The sequence below is a fragment of the Papio anubis genome, chromosome 9, assembly GCF_008728515.1.
Source record: "Papio anubis isolate 15944 chromosome 9, Panubis1.0, whole genome shotgun sequence".
Lineage (NCBI taxonomy): Eukaryota > Metazoa > Chordata > Mammalia > Primates > Cercopithecidae > Papio > Papio anubis.
The window spans coordinates 87,208,414-87,224,683 of record NC_044984.1 but is presented as its reverse complement, the minus strand read 5'-3'; the positions used below and the strand labels follow the sequence as shown (position 1 = coordinate 87,224,683).

The window sequence follows — 16,270 nt, the reverse complement described above, 5'->3', positions numbered from 1 at the left end:
AAAGACGATACCCAGTTTTGTATAATCTTGTGATAGACTTGCTTATCCCCCTTAATTTCTCCATGAGTTCAGAACCAGTTGAGTAGTAAAGGTGAGGGTCACATAGATGGAGATAAAAATAACAGCTTTGTTTTTGATAAAGCTCTACTAGTGTGCAGCTGTGGTTGGTTTCCTAATACTGTCCTTCTCCCCTAGCCTAGACCTTGGTGTAGAGCAGTACTATTTACTCCTAACTTTTGAATTGTTGCCTCATCCCTTCAAGTGTTGGTGGTTGGAAGGGGCAGACCTCCACATTTGCTTTTAGTAGGTAGACTGGACCATAACCCAAATGTACTTGCCACTTGGAAGTGGGAAAAGGAACACTATATATTCTACCTCAGTTATAAGAGTTACTCGTTTCTTGGGAATAGGAGGAAGTAAGGAGCTGGAGGGAATACAGAAGCAGTACTCTGGTAGAATAGAAGCATCCTACTTCAGGGTCAAGGTGAATGTTGCTGGTAGATTTTTCTTAGCTTTTACCGGTAGAAATTTTTAAATTTTACTTGCTATTCAGAGAGTAATATTAGTGATTGGTCTTTCTGGTTTTTTTCTTTTCTTTTGAGATGGAGTTTTGCTCTTGCTGCCCAGGCTGGAGTGCAATGCAGTAATCTTGGCTCACTGCAACCTCCACCTCCCGGATTCAAGCAATTCTCCTGCCTCAGCCTCCCAAGTAGTTGGGATTACAGGCATGTGCCACTGTGCCTGACTAATTTTATATTTTTAGTAGAGACAGAGTTTCACCATGTTGGTCAGGCTGGTCTCGAACTCCGACCTCAGGTGATCCACCCACCTTGGCCTCCCGAAGTGCTGGTATTATAGGGGTGAGCCACTGCACCCGGCTTTATTGGTCCATTTTTTAAAAAACAATACAGAAGTATATCAAGTTAAAAAAACAGAACAAAACGGTTTTCTATATTTACCCTTTACCGAAAACCCATTTGAATGGAATGTTTGCTGTTAAATTTGGTATGTGTCCTACTTTTGGTACATAGTCGATTTACTAGTAATTTTTATTTATTTATTTTTTTTTTTTGTGCAACTGAATATTCCAAATGAATAGAAAAGCATCATAGATGTAATCACTGTAATTTTTTTAAAAATAGTTTTTAAAAATGGTGTCTTGAACATTGAAAATATTTAATTATAATATAAAAGTGTTACTTTATTATTAGCCTGGCTAATATTCTGTTTTGGCTTCTAAAATGATTCTTCCTAAATAAACACTGGAAAGTTATTAAACTGTTATACATATAAACTTAGGATCTCAGACTATGCAAGAATTGAGTTCATGTCGTTTACACTGGTAGGTAAGTCTAGCCTCTGATATATCATTGGACTTATCTGAGCTCTTACTCCAAATAAAATTAGAGTTTTCAATTTTACTTTGAACATTTGGCCACTATGATATAGTAAACCTTACCAAAGTTTTCTTCAATTGTACTTTTCTAAAGGAGTTAAATAAGATTACTACTCAGTTGGATCAGGTCACTGCAAAGTTACAAGACAAGCAAGAACATTGCAGTCAGCTGGAAAGTCATCTTAAAGAATATAAAGAGAAACACCTCTCTTTAGAACAGAAAACTGAAGAGCTAGAAGGTCAAATTAAGGTTTGTATAAAAGAAGTTGAATTTAGTTACATTTTCTACTTCAGTAGCAATGGAATCTCATGACCTACATGGAATCAAAGATTTTTAATTAACAAAGGTGAAGTTGTGGTATAAAATTTTTTTAAATTACTTGTAATTTTTCATGTCTTACTTTTGAATTATATCTTTATTTTTAATTTCTTCTTTAATGAGCATCTTTTATAAATGGCAGTCAGCTTACATACTGATTCCATTGTAATGTGTTACTTTTTCTAAAGACAGCTAACCAGAGATCTACTCTAGAATTACAAGGAACTTACCAATTTTTTGTCGTCTTTTCTATTCCTTCATTCTTCCATCTCTTACCAACTTACTCCAATATCACATTTCAGATATGGTAGACTTTTTCCTTTTTAGAACTTTATACCCTTTGGACTTTGCTCCTAACTTAGTAACACATTGAGACTATAGTAAACTGCATCTTACTTTAACACAACGCCAAGTGAATGTGTTGATTTACTGAAGAGATAAGATGATTAGACATCTCAGAAGGATTTGACCTGAGTTTTTGTGTCCTTTAAATTACAACCACTTGCTGCTTAACTGCCTTTGGCTAAAAATAAAAAAATGAAAAATAAATTTAAAAAATTTGAACTACTATCAGTTAAACAAAAACTTCTCAAGTTACTCTATATATGTAACTTACACTTCCACAACCCGCTGAAGCATGTGTGTATGATTTTAGAGTCATGAAATGTATACATGTACATACATACCAATATGGTAAGGGGGAATAATTACATTTACAATTTTAAAAGTTCCTTTTTTTCTTTATGGCAAATGATAATAGCAAAGGCAAAGTACTTTAGGCGTGGTTAAAAATAATAGAAGTATTATTTTACTGCTAAGTGTCTAATGAATATTCTGTTTGGGTACCTATTAAAAACAGTGGTTATTTAGAACTGAGTTTTTATTGTGATTATCAGCTCTAACACTTCATAATTATCATTTTAGGGAGTATTTTATATTTTTTATATAGACATGTAGAATTAATTTAGCTACATCAAATATCTTTTATTTAATGAATATTTTCAGTGTAGGTCAATGGTAAGGGCTACAGGTACTAATCAGTTTATAAAATATTTAGTGTGCAAAATCACTACCACTGCAAGGAAATACATTGTGTAAAGCTTTTCAAGCTTCTATTTAACAGTTTGATTTTGTAAATTTGTAAAACCACATACATAATTACATGTATACATGTGAGATGCAAACTATATTCTGAAGAACAATGTCATCTAGTCCAAGAGATTAAAGAAACAAAATCAGGAACTTAATTGGCTTTATATTTAGGATCAGTAGGTGTTAATGAGAAGGAGTACATGAGAACTTCATTTTAGTTTTAAATATCTTGTAATTACATCAGTGTTTTTAACTGTGACTATAAAAGATAATATGTTTTAAGTGAGTACATTAGTAAACCTATTAACTTATTTTTTCATACTTGAGTTAATAACTTTTACTGAGGTAATAACTATTTATGTTTCTATGTTTCTTTTAAGTTGATTGTTTTATTCAGAATTAATTTTTTTTTTTTTTTTTTTTTTTGAGATGGAGTCTTATTCTGTTGCCCAGGCTGGAGTGCAGTGGTGCGATCTCAGCTCACTGCAACCTCTGCCTCCCGGGTTCAAGCTGTTCTCTTGCCTCAGCCTCTTGAGTAGCTGGGACTACAAGCACGGTCCACCACGCCTGGCTAATTTTTGTGGGTTTTTTTTGTTTTTGTTTTTAGTAGAGACAGGGTTTCATCATGTTGGCCAGGCTGGTCTCGAACTTCTGGCCTCAAGTAATCTGCCTGCCTCTGCCTCCCAAGGTGCTGGGATTACAGGTGTGAGCCACCGTACCTGGCCAAGAATTAATTTTAAACATCAACACTTAGTGGCTGTCTATCATGTATAAAGCTTTCTGCTGGATCTTCTGAAAGATTTTAAAATAAATAACACCCTTAGTAATGGTTTCAGAATATGTTTTTTATTATAATAAATATTTTATGTTTTTTTGTGTGTCATACCTGTTTGAATGTAAACAAATGTTATAATATTTAATAATGGATTGATAATTACTAATATTAAAATGGCTGCCATTCCATATTTCTTTCATAGAAACTGGAAGCTGATAGTCTCGAAGTTAAAGCAAGCAAGGAGCAGGCTTTGCAAGATCTACAACAGCAAAGACAGCTGAACACAGATTTAGAGCTTAGAGCCACAGAATTGAGTAAACAACTTGAAATGGAGAAAGAAATGTAAGCTAAACCACTTTACTTAAAAATTAAGGGAAAAGATTTTAAACTAGTATTAAAATTTCCTTCAGATTTGAATTTTGCTATCATCGTGCTTAAAGATTTATTAAATATTTATTTTGTGTTGATTTTATAAACTGATGTTAATGTGAATGAAAAAATAATGCCATCATAATATGGTTAAACTTCACTAGAAAGGACTGAAAACTTAGTTTTATAAAATTTGGATCATCCAGTCTCTTTTCAACAATGATATGGTGCTCATTTCTCTGGCATAAACCTTATTTTGAATTGTTCACAAATTTGAGTAAATTACTGTAAAATTAAAAAATTCGGGGATATTTATGTGTTATCCAAAAGTAGTTAGACTTCTAGTTATACCAAATAGGGAATGGATTCTTTCTTAAAAGAAGTGATCTTCTCAGCCTGGGTAGCATAGCAAGATTGCTTGAGCTCGGGAGGTTGTGGCTGTCACACCACTGCACTCCAGCCTGGGCGACAAAGCGATACTCTATCTCAAAAAAAAAAAAAAAAAAAATGACCTCAGCTTTTTGATGCATTTTGACAGATTGTCTATGTTTATGAAGACAAAGGAAATACAAAAACCAGTGTGCCTTCTTGTTTTTATTATTGGTGCAAAATTCACACATAGTTAAATGCACAGATTTTACATATGTACTTTGAGTTTTAATAAGTGTATATTCTGTGTATCTATGCATCTAGCCACAACCCCATATAGGACATTGTCATCACTCCAGGAGCTTTCTCACTTGCCCTTCTAGTCAATACCTTTCTTATCCTTTTCCTGTAGACAACTACAGTCTATGTGTCTACATGGTATCCTGACACCAGTATCATGGTGTTGGTACCTAATATCATAGTACCTAATATCATATAATTATGATATTGAAAGTTATAAATGTAGCTAAGTTGGTGTGGCATAACACACAAAAGAAACCATAAGATATTTGTAATATACCATAAGATGGTAGCTTTATGATATTAAGTACTAATCCTTCACCTTTATTATTTTTCAAGATTGTCTTGACTCCTGTAAGTTCATTGCTTTTCTATATACATTTTTGTATTAACATGTCCATGTCTACATATAAAACTGTTGGATTTTGATTAGAATTGCCTTGAAGCTATAAATCAATTTGGGGAGAAGTAACATCTTAACAACACTGAGTCTTCTAATACACAAACATACATCTTTATCTACTTGGTCCTTCTTTAATTTCTCTGAGCAGTATTTTACTATTTTTAACATAGACATCTTGTACATCTTTTTTTTTTTTTTTGAGGCGGAGTCTCACTCTGTCACCCAGACTGGAGTGCAGTGAGACGATCTCGGCTCACTGCAAGCTCCGCCTCCTGGGTTCATGCCATTCTCCTGCCTCAGCCTCCTGAGTAGCTGGGACTACAGGCGCCCACCACCACACCCGGCTAATTTTTTGTATTTTTGGTAGAGACGGGATTTCACCGTGTTAGCCAGGATGGTCTTGATCTCCTGACCTCGTGATCCGCCCACCTCGGCCTCCCAAAGTGCTGGGATTACAGGCATGAGCCACCACACCCGGCCTTGTACATCTTTTGTTAAATTTATTCCTGAGTATTTTTTAATGCTATTGTAAATGTAATTGTGTTTTAAATTTAATTTTCCACTTACGACTAGTATAAAAATGCAATTTTTAAATATATATTGACTTTTCTGCCCTTTAACCTTGCTCAATTTACTTTTTAGTTTTAGTAGTTGTTTGTAGAGTTCTTGACGTTTTCTAACTAGACATTCATGTTATCTTTGAATAGAGACAAATTTACTACTTCCTTTCCAACCTATAGGCCTTTTATATCTTTTTTCTTGCTGGCTAGGACATCCGGTAACATTTTGAATGTAAATAGTAATGGCAAACATCTTTGCATTATTTCTAATCTTAGGCAGGAAATATTAAATGTTTCATCATTAAGTTTGAGGTTAGCTGTAGGTTTTACTGAGATTCCTTTTATCAGATTGAAGACATTACCTTTGATAACTTTTATATATTAAAAAAAAAATTATCGGCCTTTTGGTTTATGCCTGTAATCCCAGAACTTTGGGAGGCCAAGGCAGGCAGATCATCTGAAGTCAGGAATTCAAGACCAGCCTGGCCAACATGGCGAAACCCTGTCTCTACTAAAAATACAAAAATCAGCTGGGAGTGGTGGCACATGCCTGTAATCTCAGCTGCTCGGGAGGTTGAGGCACTAGAATTGCTTGAACCCAGGAGGCAGAGGTTTCAGTGAGCCAAGATCATGCCACTGCACTCCAGCCTGGGCAACAGAGTGAGACTCCATCTCAAAAAAAAAAAAAAAAAAAAAAAAAGATTACGAAAGAAATAATTATTGTGCTTGGACTGAATTTTATCACCTTTTTTTTCTGTATCTGTTGATATGATCATATGGATTTTCTCTTTTATTCTGTTAATATGGGCAGTTACATTCGTTGATTTACTATTAAACCAGCCTTGCTTTCCTGTAATAAATTAACTTGACTGTGCTGTGTTACCTTTTTATGTATTGCTGTTTTTGATTTGATAATACTTTGTTAAAATTTTTTCATATATTTATGAGGGATATTGGTCTGTAGTATTCTTTTAATATCATTGTCAGGTTTTGATATCAGAGTTATCCTGGCCTTAAAAAGGAATTGAGAAGTATTTCCTCTTCTTCTCCTTTCTGAAATAGTTTGTATGAGATGGATATTATTTTTTTCTTAAATGTTTGATGAAATTCACTAGTGAACTGGCTAGGCTTAGAGTTCTCTTTCTGGGTTGTTTCATTTGGGTTTCAATTCATTTAATAGATATAGAGCTATTCTAATTTCCTGATTTTTTTTCTTGAGTCAGTTTTGGTAAATTGTGTCTTTCAGAAATGTGTTCATTTCCTCTAAACTTCAAATTCATTGGCAATTGTTGATAATATTATACTTTTGAGGTCTGTTAGGATCTGTAGTAGTGTTCCTCCTTTATTCTTAATAGTGGTAATTTGTCTTTTTAAAAATCAATTAGAGATTTATCAGTTTTATCAGACTTTTGTAAAAAACTTTTGATTTAATTTTGTAAATTTTCTATCTTATTTATTTCTCCTCTTTATTGTTTCCATCTTTAGACCTTAGTGTTTACTTTGCTTTTTTTTTTAATAGCTTTTGAATGTGAAAGCTTCTCTGTGTCTGTCTACATTTTGTAGTATCTGTTTCTTTTTTTCAGTTACCCGCTTTTCACTTGTCAATGCTAGATGTAAGATTTCTGCAGATGGTAGTATGTAGCCTTATTCTAATAACATCAGTGTATTATGACAGTTTTGCCACAGATGGAATAAATTATCTTGAAGGAGGGTATCTTTTATAATTTGCACTAAAGTGCTCAATGAATTCATGGCTCCTCTGAATGTAAGGGTGGATTGGTTTAGAAGATATTGGGACCTATAAGATTTATTGGTATATGAAATTTCAAGTATCTCTAGTGGCAGAATGGGTGTGTGCTTCTGAACATATATAGCGACAAAAGTGCTTAGCTGCAGCATCATTCCTTCACTCCCAAGGTAGAATTAGTCTCTTGCCCAGCTTACCCTTGATGTTGATGCTGAACTTGGGTCCTGCCATGATGAGATCTTCAGTGAACACATCACTCACCATTATTTTGATGGATGACAATCAGTTCCACCCAATTCATTTGAATGTCTTCATATGACTGGTTACATTTGATTACATTTTGTCTTTAAACACCAAATCACCTACTCTGACTGAGTTGATGGACTTGACTTGTGTCAAGGGGATGAGGACTCTTGACTGTTCCAGTAGTAAAGGTAGAGACTAAGAACCTGAGAAAAGTCCTCTTCAGAAAGATGAAATAAAACACATCAGAGTTGATGATTAAGTTGTTTCATACTTTCATGGTTTTCATCCTTGTTTGGGGATAAGATGGTGAAAATATTCTCATTTTCATATCTAGTAAATTGGGTCCTGATACTTTGAATCGGAGGTTATAGAAGCACATCTTGTGCCTCTGGGGTGGCATTCCTCCTCACTGTAGTTTCCAGTGCCTAGATATTTGAGAAGCATATCTGATCCATTACATTACCAACCAAATGGTTCGTCATTATCTCTAGAATGCAGTCATCAGTCCATGAAGATCATCTTTGAGATAGCTTTTGTTCTCTTCCTCAAAAACCATGCAGGCCCACTGGTTCTTTCTGTTTCCAATGGACCCAATGGAAGTGGACCCATTTTCATTCTATGTTCTAATCTCATGGTTCAGAATTCACTTACAGGGCTCCCACATCCTATTGGGGTAGGAAAACCTTTAAAACTAAGATCTTTCTTGTCTATGTACTTTGTACATACATTTCTCCTCTTAGGTCTTACATTTCTGGAGTACTACTTAGGCAAGGAGGGCTGGGGTCCCTTCTGCTCTTATATCAGATAAACATATTAAGACTTTGACTAAACCCCACCCATGAGCCCAGGGCTCAGCCCAAGTAAGAAGATACAGGGCTTCCCTTTTTGAGAGCCCACTTAAATTTATACACCCAATGTTTCCCTCCCATCTTACAATGTATTTTCATTCCTCTGCAGTTTAATGTATTTTCTGATTTCCTTTGTGATTTCTTCTTTAATGTGTAGGTTATAAGTATGTTTACTTTCCAAATATTGAGGCTCTCCTAGATATATTATTGTTACTGATTTTTTTTTTTTTTTTGAAACGGAGTCTCACTCTATGCTCAGGCTGGAGTGCAGTGGCATGATCTCGGCTCACTGCAACCTCTGCCACCCAGATTCAAGCGATTCTCCTGCTTCAGCCTCCCGAGTAGCTGGGATTACAGGCGCCTGCCATTATGCCCTGCTAGTTTTTGTATTTTTAGTAGAGATGGGGTTTCACTGTGTTAGCCAGGATGGTCTCGATCTTCTGACCTTGTGATCCGCCCGCCTTGGCCTCCCACAGTGTTGGCATTACAGGCATGAGCCACTGCACCCGGCCCTAATTTCTAATTTAATTCTATTCTGGTCAGGGAACATTCTTGGTAAAATTCAAACTTTTGAAAATAAGTCTTATTTAAGGCCCAGCATATGGCTTATCATAATTAATTTTCCATGTGCACATATATGTACTCTGTGTTATTAGGTGGAGTGGTCTATAAATAACAATTACGGTGCTGTTCTTATTGTCTATATTCTTGCCAATTTGTTCCTCTGGTTGTTCTATCAGTTTCTAAGAAAGAGATATTATAATTTCCAACTATGATTGTGGACTCATGTATTTCTTCTTTGAGTTACTTAAAAAAAAACAAACAAGAAGTTTCACAGTGACTATGTAAGCCTCTATTTCTGTTTTGCTTTCTTTGTTTCACATAATCTTATGATTTTGTAATTAATTTTGAAAAAGTTAAGCAGCATATAAATAAATATACTGCGTCTTAATTTTAGGGTTGCTTGACAGGGATTTTAACTACATTAAAATGGTAAAATAATATTAGTGTAATGACTTTTCTGTTTGGATCTTTAAAAATCAGGGAGGCATAGTATCTTGTGAACCTATTAAGCTTTAACATCTTTTCTAGCTATTTTTAAGGAGGTAAAAATGTGTTTCTAGAACTAAAAAATCAGATTTCGAGGTATAAATACAGTTTTGATATTGTATTAATACACAATTTCAAATACTTTATTAGTACATCTTTTAACAACCTCCCTTTAACATATTGTTGAATTATTTTTATTGGTTTTAAATTTATTCTGATTACATTGGAACTAGTGTGCATTCTAGAAATGCTGTTACTTAGCATCTGGTTTTGACTTTAAAAATGGCTGTTATTTATAGTGTATCGGGGCTTTTGCTGTATAATTTGCATAGTTTCTTTTATGAAAACAATAAAAGTCTATAGCTTTCTAAAGCTATAACTTTATTTCTTCATTCTTGTTGCTTTTTTCATTCATGTATAAGAGACCTATATTAAGGAACAAATGATAACAAATCCTTTGTATAATCTGCTAGGTTCTAGGGTTAAAGTAAATCATTTGTCTTCCCTCTATATTGTAAATAAAATATTTCTTTTATTTTTTTACTTTTATTTTTTTCTAGGTTAACCATAAATATTTTGAAGTTTAGGAACTGTCACACATAATGTGTTTCATGTTTTCAAGGAAAGAGACAAAGTTCTCTCTGTGTTGAGAACTAACATAATAAATAGATTCTTTTTTTTTTTTTTTTTTTGAGTGGAAAAACGTTTCTGGCTGTTATAGACTAAAGGGTCTGTGATACATAGTTTTTTTCCCTGGGAATTAGTTGTAGTGGACAAAAATGCATTAAGTCAGGAAGCTTAGATAGTTTTGTCTTCACTACTAACTTATATGACTTGGGAAAAATAATCTACATCTGTTAAATGATCAAATGAGATGTTCTAAAGTATTTTTCAGTGGTATTTTATGAAATTAGATTTTACTTGTGAACTATACAAAAAAAGTTTCAGAACTCAGTAATTGTTTATGATTAATTTTGAATGGTAAATTAGAAATAGTAAATTATGTGTTATTTAAAAAGTTTTTAAAAAATATTTAGAGTATCCAGTACAAGATTGGATCTACAGAAAAAATCTGAAGCCCTTGAAAATATCAAGCAAAAGCTTACCAAGCAAGAGGAAGAAAAAAAAGTCCTGAAACAAGAACTTGAAACTTTAAGTCAAGAAGCAAAGATTCAGCACGAGGAATTGAATAACAGAATTCAAACAACAGTAACAGAACTACAAAAAGTGAAAATGGAGAAAGAAGCTTTAATGACAGAGCTTTCTACAGTAAAGGAGAAACTATCAAAAGTTTCTGATTCTTTGAAACACTCCAAAAGTGAATTTGAAAAGGAGAATCAGAAAGGAAAAGCCGCTATATTAGACTTGGTTAGTAGTTTACATTTACTTTCTTAAGTAGAAGTGATTATTTTATTTAAAATGTACTGATTTTTCTGCTTAATTCACAGTTTGCTCTTCTTTCCACATTTAAATAATTTAAAGCAGTTCTTATGAGGAAATAAATTGGGATTGCTTAACCTGAGAAGAAGCCCAAGATAATAATGTGGGTGTGTATGCACCTGTGAGCACACCATTTTCTGAAAGCCAAGAATATTTTCAGTTGAATATCACAGTCTTTCTCATGTGTTATGTTCCTTTCTGTTTGGTGAAAACATTTTCTATCTGTACACTTTTCCTATTGTGATCACTTTTTAATTTATTGTTTTCTAAGTTTTCTTGCTTCCATTTTCTTGAAGCCCATTGCTGTAAAAGTAGTGTGGCAAGTTAATTATAATGAATTGTGTGACATAAAATGTGATTTCTAAAGTGTTCTAAGATATCATCTTAATATTGTTTAAAATATGTCATTGTGACTTGGTTGATGATCAAAACCCTTAGTGTTTTGTTGTCCCTCCTCCATTATTTCTGTAATATTTTCCTAGTTTTATCATTGAAATGGATGATCCTGTCTCAGCTCATTGATAATTTTAGTTTATTTCCTCGTGTGTTTCTTACTAAGGTTATAAACTAAACTTCTTAAGGTTATTACAAATATTTTTTAGGTAATATAGTTTTCATTTTTTTTAAGGAGAAAACTTGCAAAGAATTAAAGCATCAACTTCAAGTGCAGATGGAGGACACACTTAGGGAACAGAAGGAACTGAAAAAGTCACTTGAAAAAGAGAAGGAGGTAAGATTTTCTTTTTTCTGTAACATAAATGTATAAAGTATAGTAAGGTCTTTATATTTTCAAATAAATATATAAAGTATGTTTGTTCTTGGTAGCATTTCCACAGATAATTTTTTTTATAGTTTTAAGAAAAATAAACATTTTCACATTGATATTTAGGTCATAGGTTTATTTCTCTGAAATATAACAAATCATGTATATAGTTTAAAACTGTTATTTGTATTTTACCTACTATTAAAAAGACTTAAGCTAGTTTATAATCAAAGGTCCAAATAAAGAAATATAATTAATAAAGGTAGAAAATTGAGTCAGCTAACTACAGAGTTAAGGACCATTTTTATGGTTGAAAAAAAATCTTAAAAGGCTTTCCATAGAAATGACCTTTATTTCATGGACTCTTATGGCTCTTTAATTCATGGACATTTATACTCATACTAATGTATACTTGATAATGGTTGTAGAACAACCAAAATGTTTTTCTGTAGTTAGTGCTTCTATTGTTTCCAGCAAAAACAGACAAGCAAACGAGTAAACAAACGGGTATAATATATGGTTGTTACTCTCTGAAGCCATACCTGCGAGCTGCTAGAGTCCAGGCATGCAACTTTCTAGAAAATCGGATTTGATAAAGGAGCAAGACATAGTACTGACAAGTATTTGATGTGATTGTATTCTAGTTGTTGATTGAAAGCAGACTTGTGTTGTAGATGCCAGCCATGTAAGTAGCAAAATTATAATTGCTTCATGCCCAAGTTCTGAATCAAGATTGTCCAAATAATTGCTTCATGCCCAAGTTCTGAATCAAGATTGTCCAAATTTATATTCTGGCTATGCCATTTATTAGCTATGCCATTTTGCCATCTTTTAGACAAAATACTTAACCTCTGTGCTCTGGTTTCTATATGATAGAGTCTACATGAATCTATGTGATAGAGTTATTATGAGAAATAAATGTGTTAATATCTTTAAAGTACTCAGGACACTGACTATAATGCAGTAAATGCTCATACTAGTTATTATTTTGTCCTTGGTTATTATATCATATCATATCATCCTTATTGTCATACTGTTTGACTCCTGTTTTGCATAAAAATATTTTGCTATTCATTGTGGAGATAAGCTGAGACGTCTATGTATAACAGTAACATTTTTTCAAAGGTAACTTTGGATATGGTCAAATGCTCGAATGTAATGCTAGATTCTTAGTGAAATATGCATAGAATGTGAAAACATGACTTTGTTTGGAGGGTGGGAGATAATAGTGATTTACCTTGGTGATAGAGGAACCTCAATGTGACTTCTGTATGATGTCTGAATTTGAGCAGAAACATATCCTGGTGGATTGTACAAACAAGATAGTAGTAAAATATGCCCCAGATCTCTAAATGAGGTAACTATTCTGCAGTGTATTATTATTATTATTATTATTTTAAACAGAGTCTCGCTCTGTCACCCAGGCTGGAGTTCAGTGGTGCAATCTCAGCTCACTGCAACCTCCACCTCCTAGGTTCAAGTGATTCTCCTGCCTCAGCCTCCCAAATAGCTGGGATTACAGGTGCCCACCACCATGCCTGGATAATTTTTGTGTTTTTAGTAGAGACAGGTTTCACCATGTTGCCCAGGCTGGTCTCGAGCTCCTGACCTCAAGTAATCTGCCCACATTGGCCTCCCAAAGTGCTGGAATTATAGGCGTGAGCACCTGGCCTGTGCAATGTAATTTTAATGTCATCAGACAGATACTAAATTTATTTTGTCAAAAGTGATTTTGGTTTTATCATAGTTACTATAGAGCTATTCTTTGTGACAGCTGTGGCCAACAGGCTTAGTAGCATATGAGAATATTCTTTTTTTCTTCTTTTTTTTTCATTATTTTTTGAGATGGAGTCTCTTGCTCTGTTGCCCAGGCTAAAGTGCAGTGGCATGATCTCGGCTCACTGCAAGCTCTGCCTCCTGGGTTCACGCCATTCTCCTGCCGCGGCCTCCCGAGTAGCTGGGACTACAGGTGCCTGCCACCACGCCTGGCTAATTTTTTTGTATTTTTAGTAGAGACCGGGTTGCATTGTGTTAGCCTGGATGGTCTCAATCTCCTGACCTCGTGATCCGCCCGCCTTGGCCTCCCAAAGTGCTGGGAATACAGGTGTGAGCCACTGCGCCCGGCCGAGAATATTCTTGAAAGACAATAGACGTCCAACAATCTAGACATTGATGTTAACATACCTATTTTCCGTGATACAAGAGAATACTAATCTAGATCATTTACAAGCTGTAACTATACAATTATAAGTTAAAAAGAAAGGTAGTGTTAAACAAATAATAAAGATTAATCCAGCATGTCACCTAATAGTGAATAGTGTTGGTTATGAAAGCAGTAGGAGGGCAGGTATCTTTATTAATTATCTGTAGCCAACAGCCTCAGTAGTTTCTTCCTAGAGTAGTGCCTGGAGTGTAGTAGTTACTCAGTAAATTGTCTTTTGAATGAACAAACGAAGGCTACATAGATTTTTTTTTTTTCTTTCAGGCTTCTCATCAGTTGAAATTGGAACTCAATTCAATGCAGGAACAACTTATACAGGCCCAGAATACTTTAAAACAAAAGGAAAAAGAAGAGCAACAACTTCAGGAGAACATAAATGAGCTAAAGCAATCAAGTGAACAGAAGAAAAAACAAATTGAAGCACTCCAAGGAGAGCTTAAAATTGCTGTTTTACAGAAGGTAGTGATATATTTGTTTACTTTTTATAGGAAGAAAAACTTGGCAATTAAGAAAATAGTATGATGATTAATACAGACAGATGAGTTGCAACATAGAAAAGTTTACATAAGCTAAATTTTTTCTAAGTTTAATATATGAAAGCATTTGATTATATTATCAAATACCTGAGTCTGGATTTCCATTCACTATAACTCTGTTGTCAGATAATTGTTATTTAAAATTATAGTACTAATCATTTGATAGACATGAAACTACCTTATTAAAAATAATATATAACTGGCCAGGCGCAGTGGCTCACGCTTGTAATCTCAGCATTCTGAGGCAGGCAGATCACCTGAGGTCAGGAGTTCAAGACCAGCCTGGCCAGCATGGTGAAACCCCGTCTCTACTAAAAATACAAAAATTAGCAGGGCGTGGTGGTGCATTCCTGTAATCCCAGCTACTTGGGAAGCTGGAGCAGCAGGCAGAGGTTGCAGTGAGCTAAGACCACGCCACTGCACTTCAGCCTGGGTGACAGAGGAACTCTGTCTCAAAATACTACTACTACTACTACTACTACTACTACTACTACTATATAACGAACACTTAAGGAAATAATTTATGCAACATTCATAGTGTATTAAAAAAATTTAAAGGAATTTAAAATAAATCATTCTTATTAAGGGCTGAGAACAAAAATTACAAAGTGGGATATCTTAAAAACATTCACTAGTGTAAAGCTTCATATAGTTTTAATTATTTAATATTTTAATGGTTTCCGTTTCTAAACCTATTCTAATTTATTACTGAGCATGTTTTTTATTCTTAAGTGTTTTAATACTTGTCCAGACCAAGAGTTGGTAAAAGTGGATTATACTTAATATGAAATATTTGAACAAAATGAGTTCCTTCTCTACTGTTAGTATGTCCATGTTAATTTGGTCTGTGGAGAAGAGAGTAGAATCCCTACTATGTAGAATAAACTAAATATATCATGCCATTAAGAGTTGGCTGTCATACTACTAAAGTACAAAGTATGTAAATTAAAACAATCAAAAATACACATTTTATGTTGACCACTGTTTTTGTAACTATTATTATGCTACTTTACAAAATAGTAGTTCTCTAATAATACAGCCAAGAGTAGAAAAATGTGTCTATTATTTTGTTTGTGTTACCATATGTAATCAAAAGTCAACATGTAATTATCACAGTGCATACTTGGTTGTATGCTTTCATATCCTGAGGTCATTTTCTTCAAAATATACTAGCCTTGTATCCAAATATTTACAAAATCTTCATTTTTACAGCATTGTAACTTATGAAATAAAAAATACAAGTATTTTTAGCCTGTTTTCTTATTTAAAAATTATGAGTTATAATAATATTTTGTTTGGATTTGTGATTAATATATCGCCTGTACAGTTGACCCTCCATATCTGTAGATTCTGTAACTGCAGTTGGAATTGAAAATATTTGGGAGAAGAAAAGCAATAAAAAGTAACAGTACAGCATTAAAGAATAATACAAAATTGGCTGGGCGCAGTGGCTCACACCTGTAATCCCAGCACTTTGGGAGGCTGAGGTAGGTGGATCACTTAAGGTCAGGAGTTCGAGACCAGCCTGGCCAACATGGTGAAACCTTGTCTCAACTAAAAATACGAAAATTAGCTGGGCACGGTGGTGTGCACCTGTAGTCCCAGCTACTCCAAAAGCTGAGGCAGGAGACTCACTTGAACACCAGAGGTGGAGCCTTGGCTCTCTTGTAGTGAGCCAAGATCACGCCACTGCACTCCAGCTTGGGCAACAGAGTGAGACTCTGTCTCAGAAAAGCAAAACAAAACAAAACCAAAACACCCAAAATTTAAAATACAGTAAAACAACTATTTATATAGCATTTATGTTGTGTTAGGTATTGTAAGTAATCTAGAGAT

General features: G+C 34.2%; 1 protein-coding gene across 3 annotated transcripts in view; it reads left to right on the top strand.

The window, feature by feature from the left end:
* Window positions 1-16,270, top strand: part of EEA1 (early endosome antigen 1) — a 165,201-nt gene that overhangs the window by 126,173 nt on the left and 22,758 nt on the right. For all 3 annotated transcript variants that reach the window (XM_021922756.2, XM_021922755.2, XM_021922754.2), the window contains 5 exons: window positions 1,491-1,646; window positions 3,785-3,924; window positions 10,512-10,842; window positions 11,543-11,644; window positions 14,163-14,357. In XM_021922756.2, the coding sequence (XP_021778448.1) occupies window positions 1,491-1,646; window positions 3,785-3,924; window positions 10,512-10,842; window positions 11,543-11,644; window positions 14,163-14,357 (924 nt within the window). The remainder of the gene's footprint in view (window positions 1-1,490; window positions 1,647-3,784; window positions 3,925-10,511; window positions 10,843-11,542; window positions 11,645-14,162; window positions 14,358-16,270) is intronic.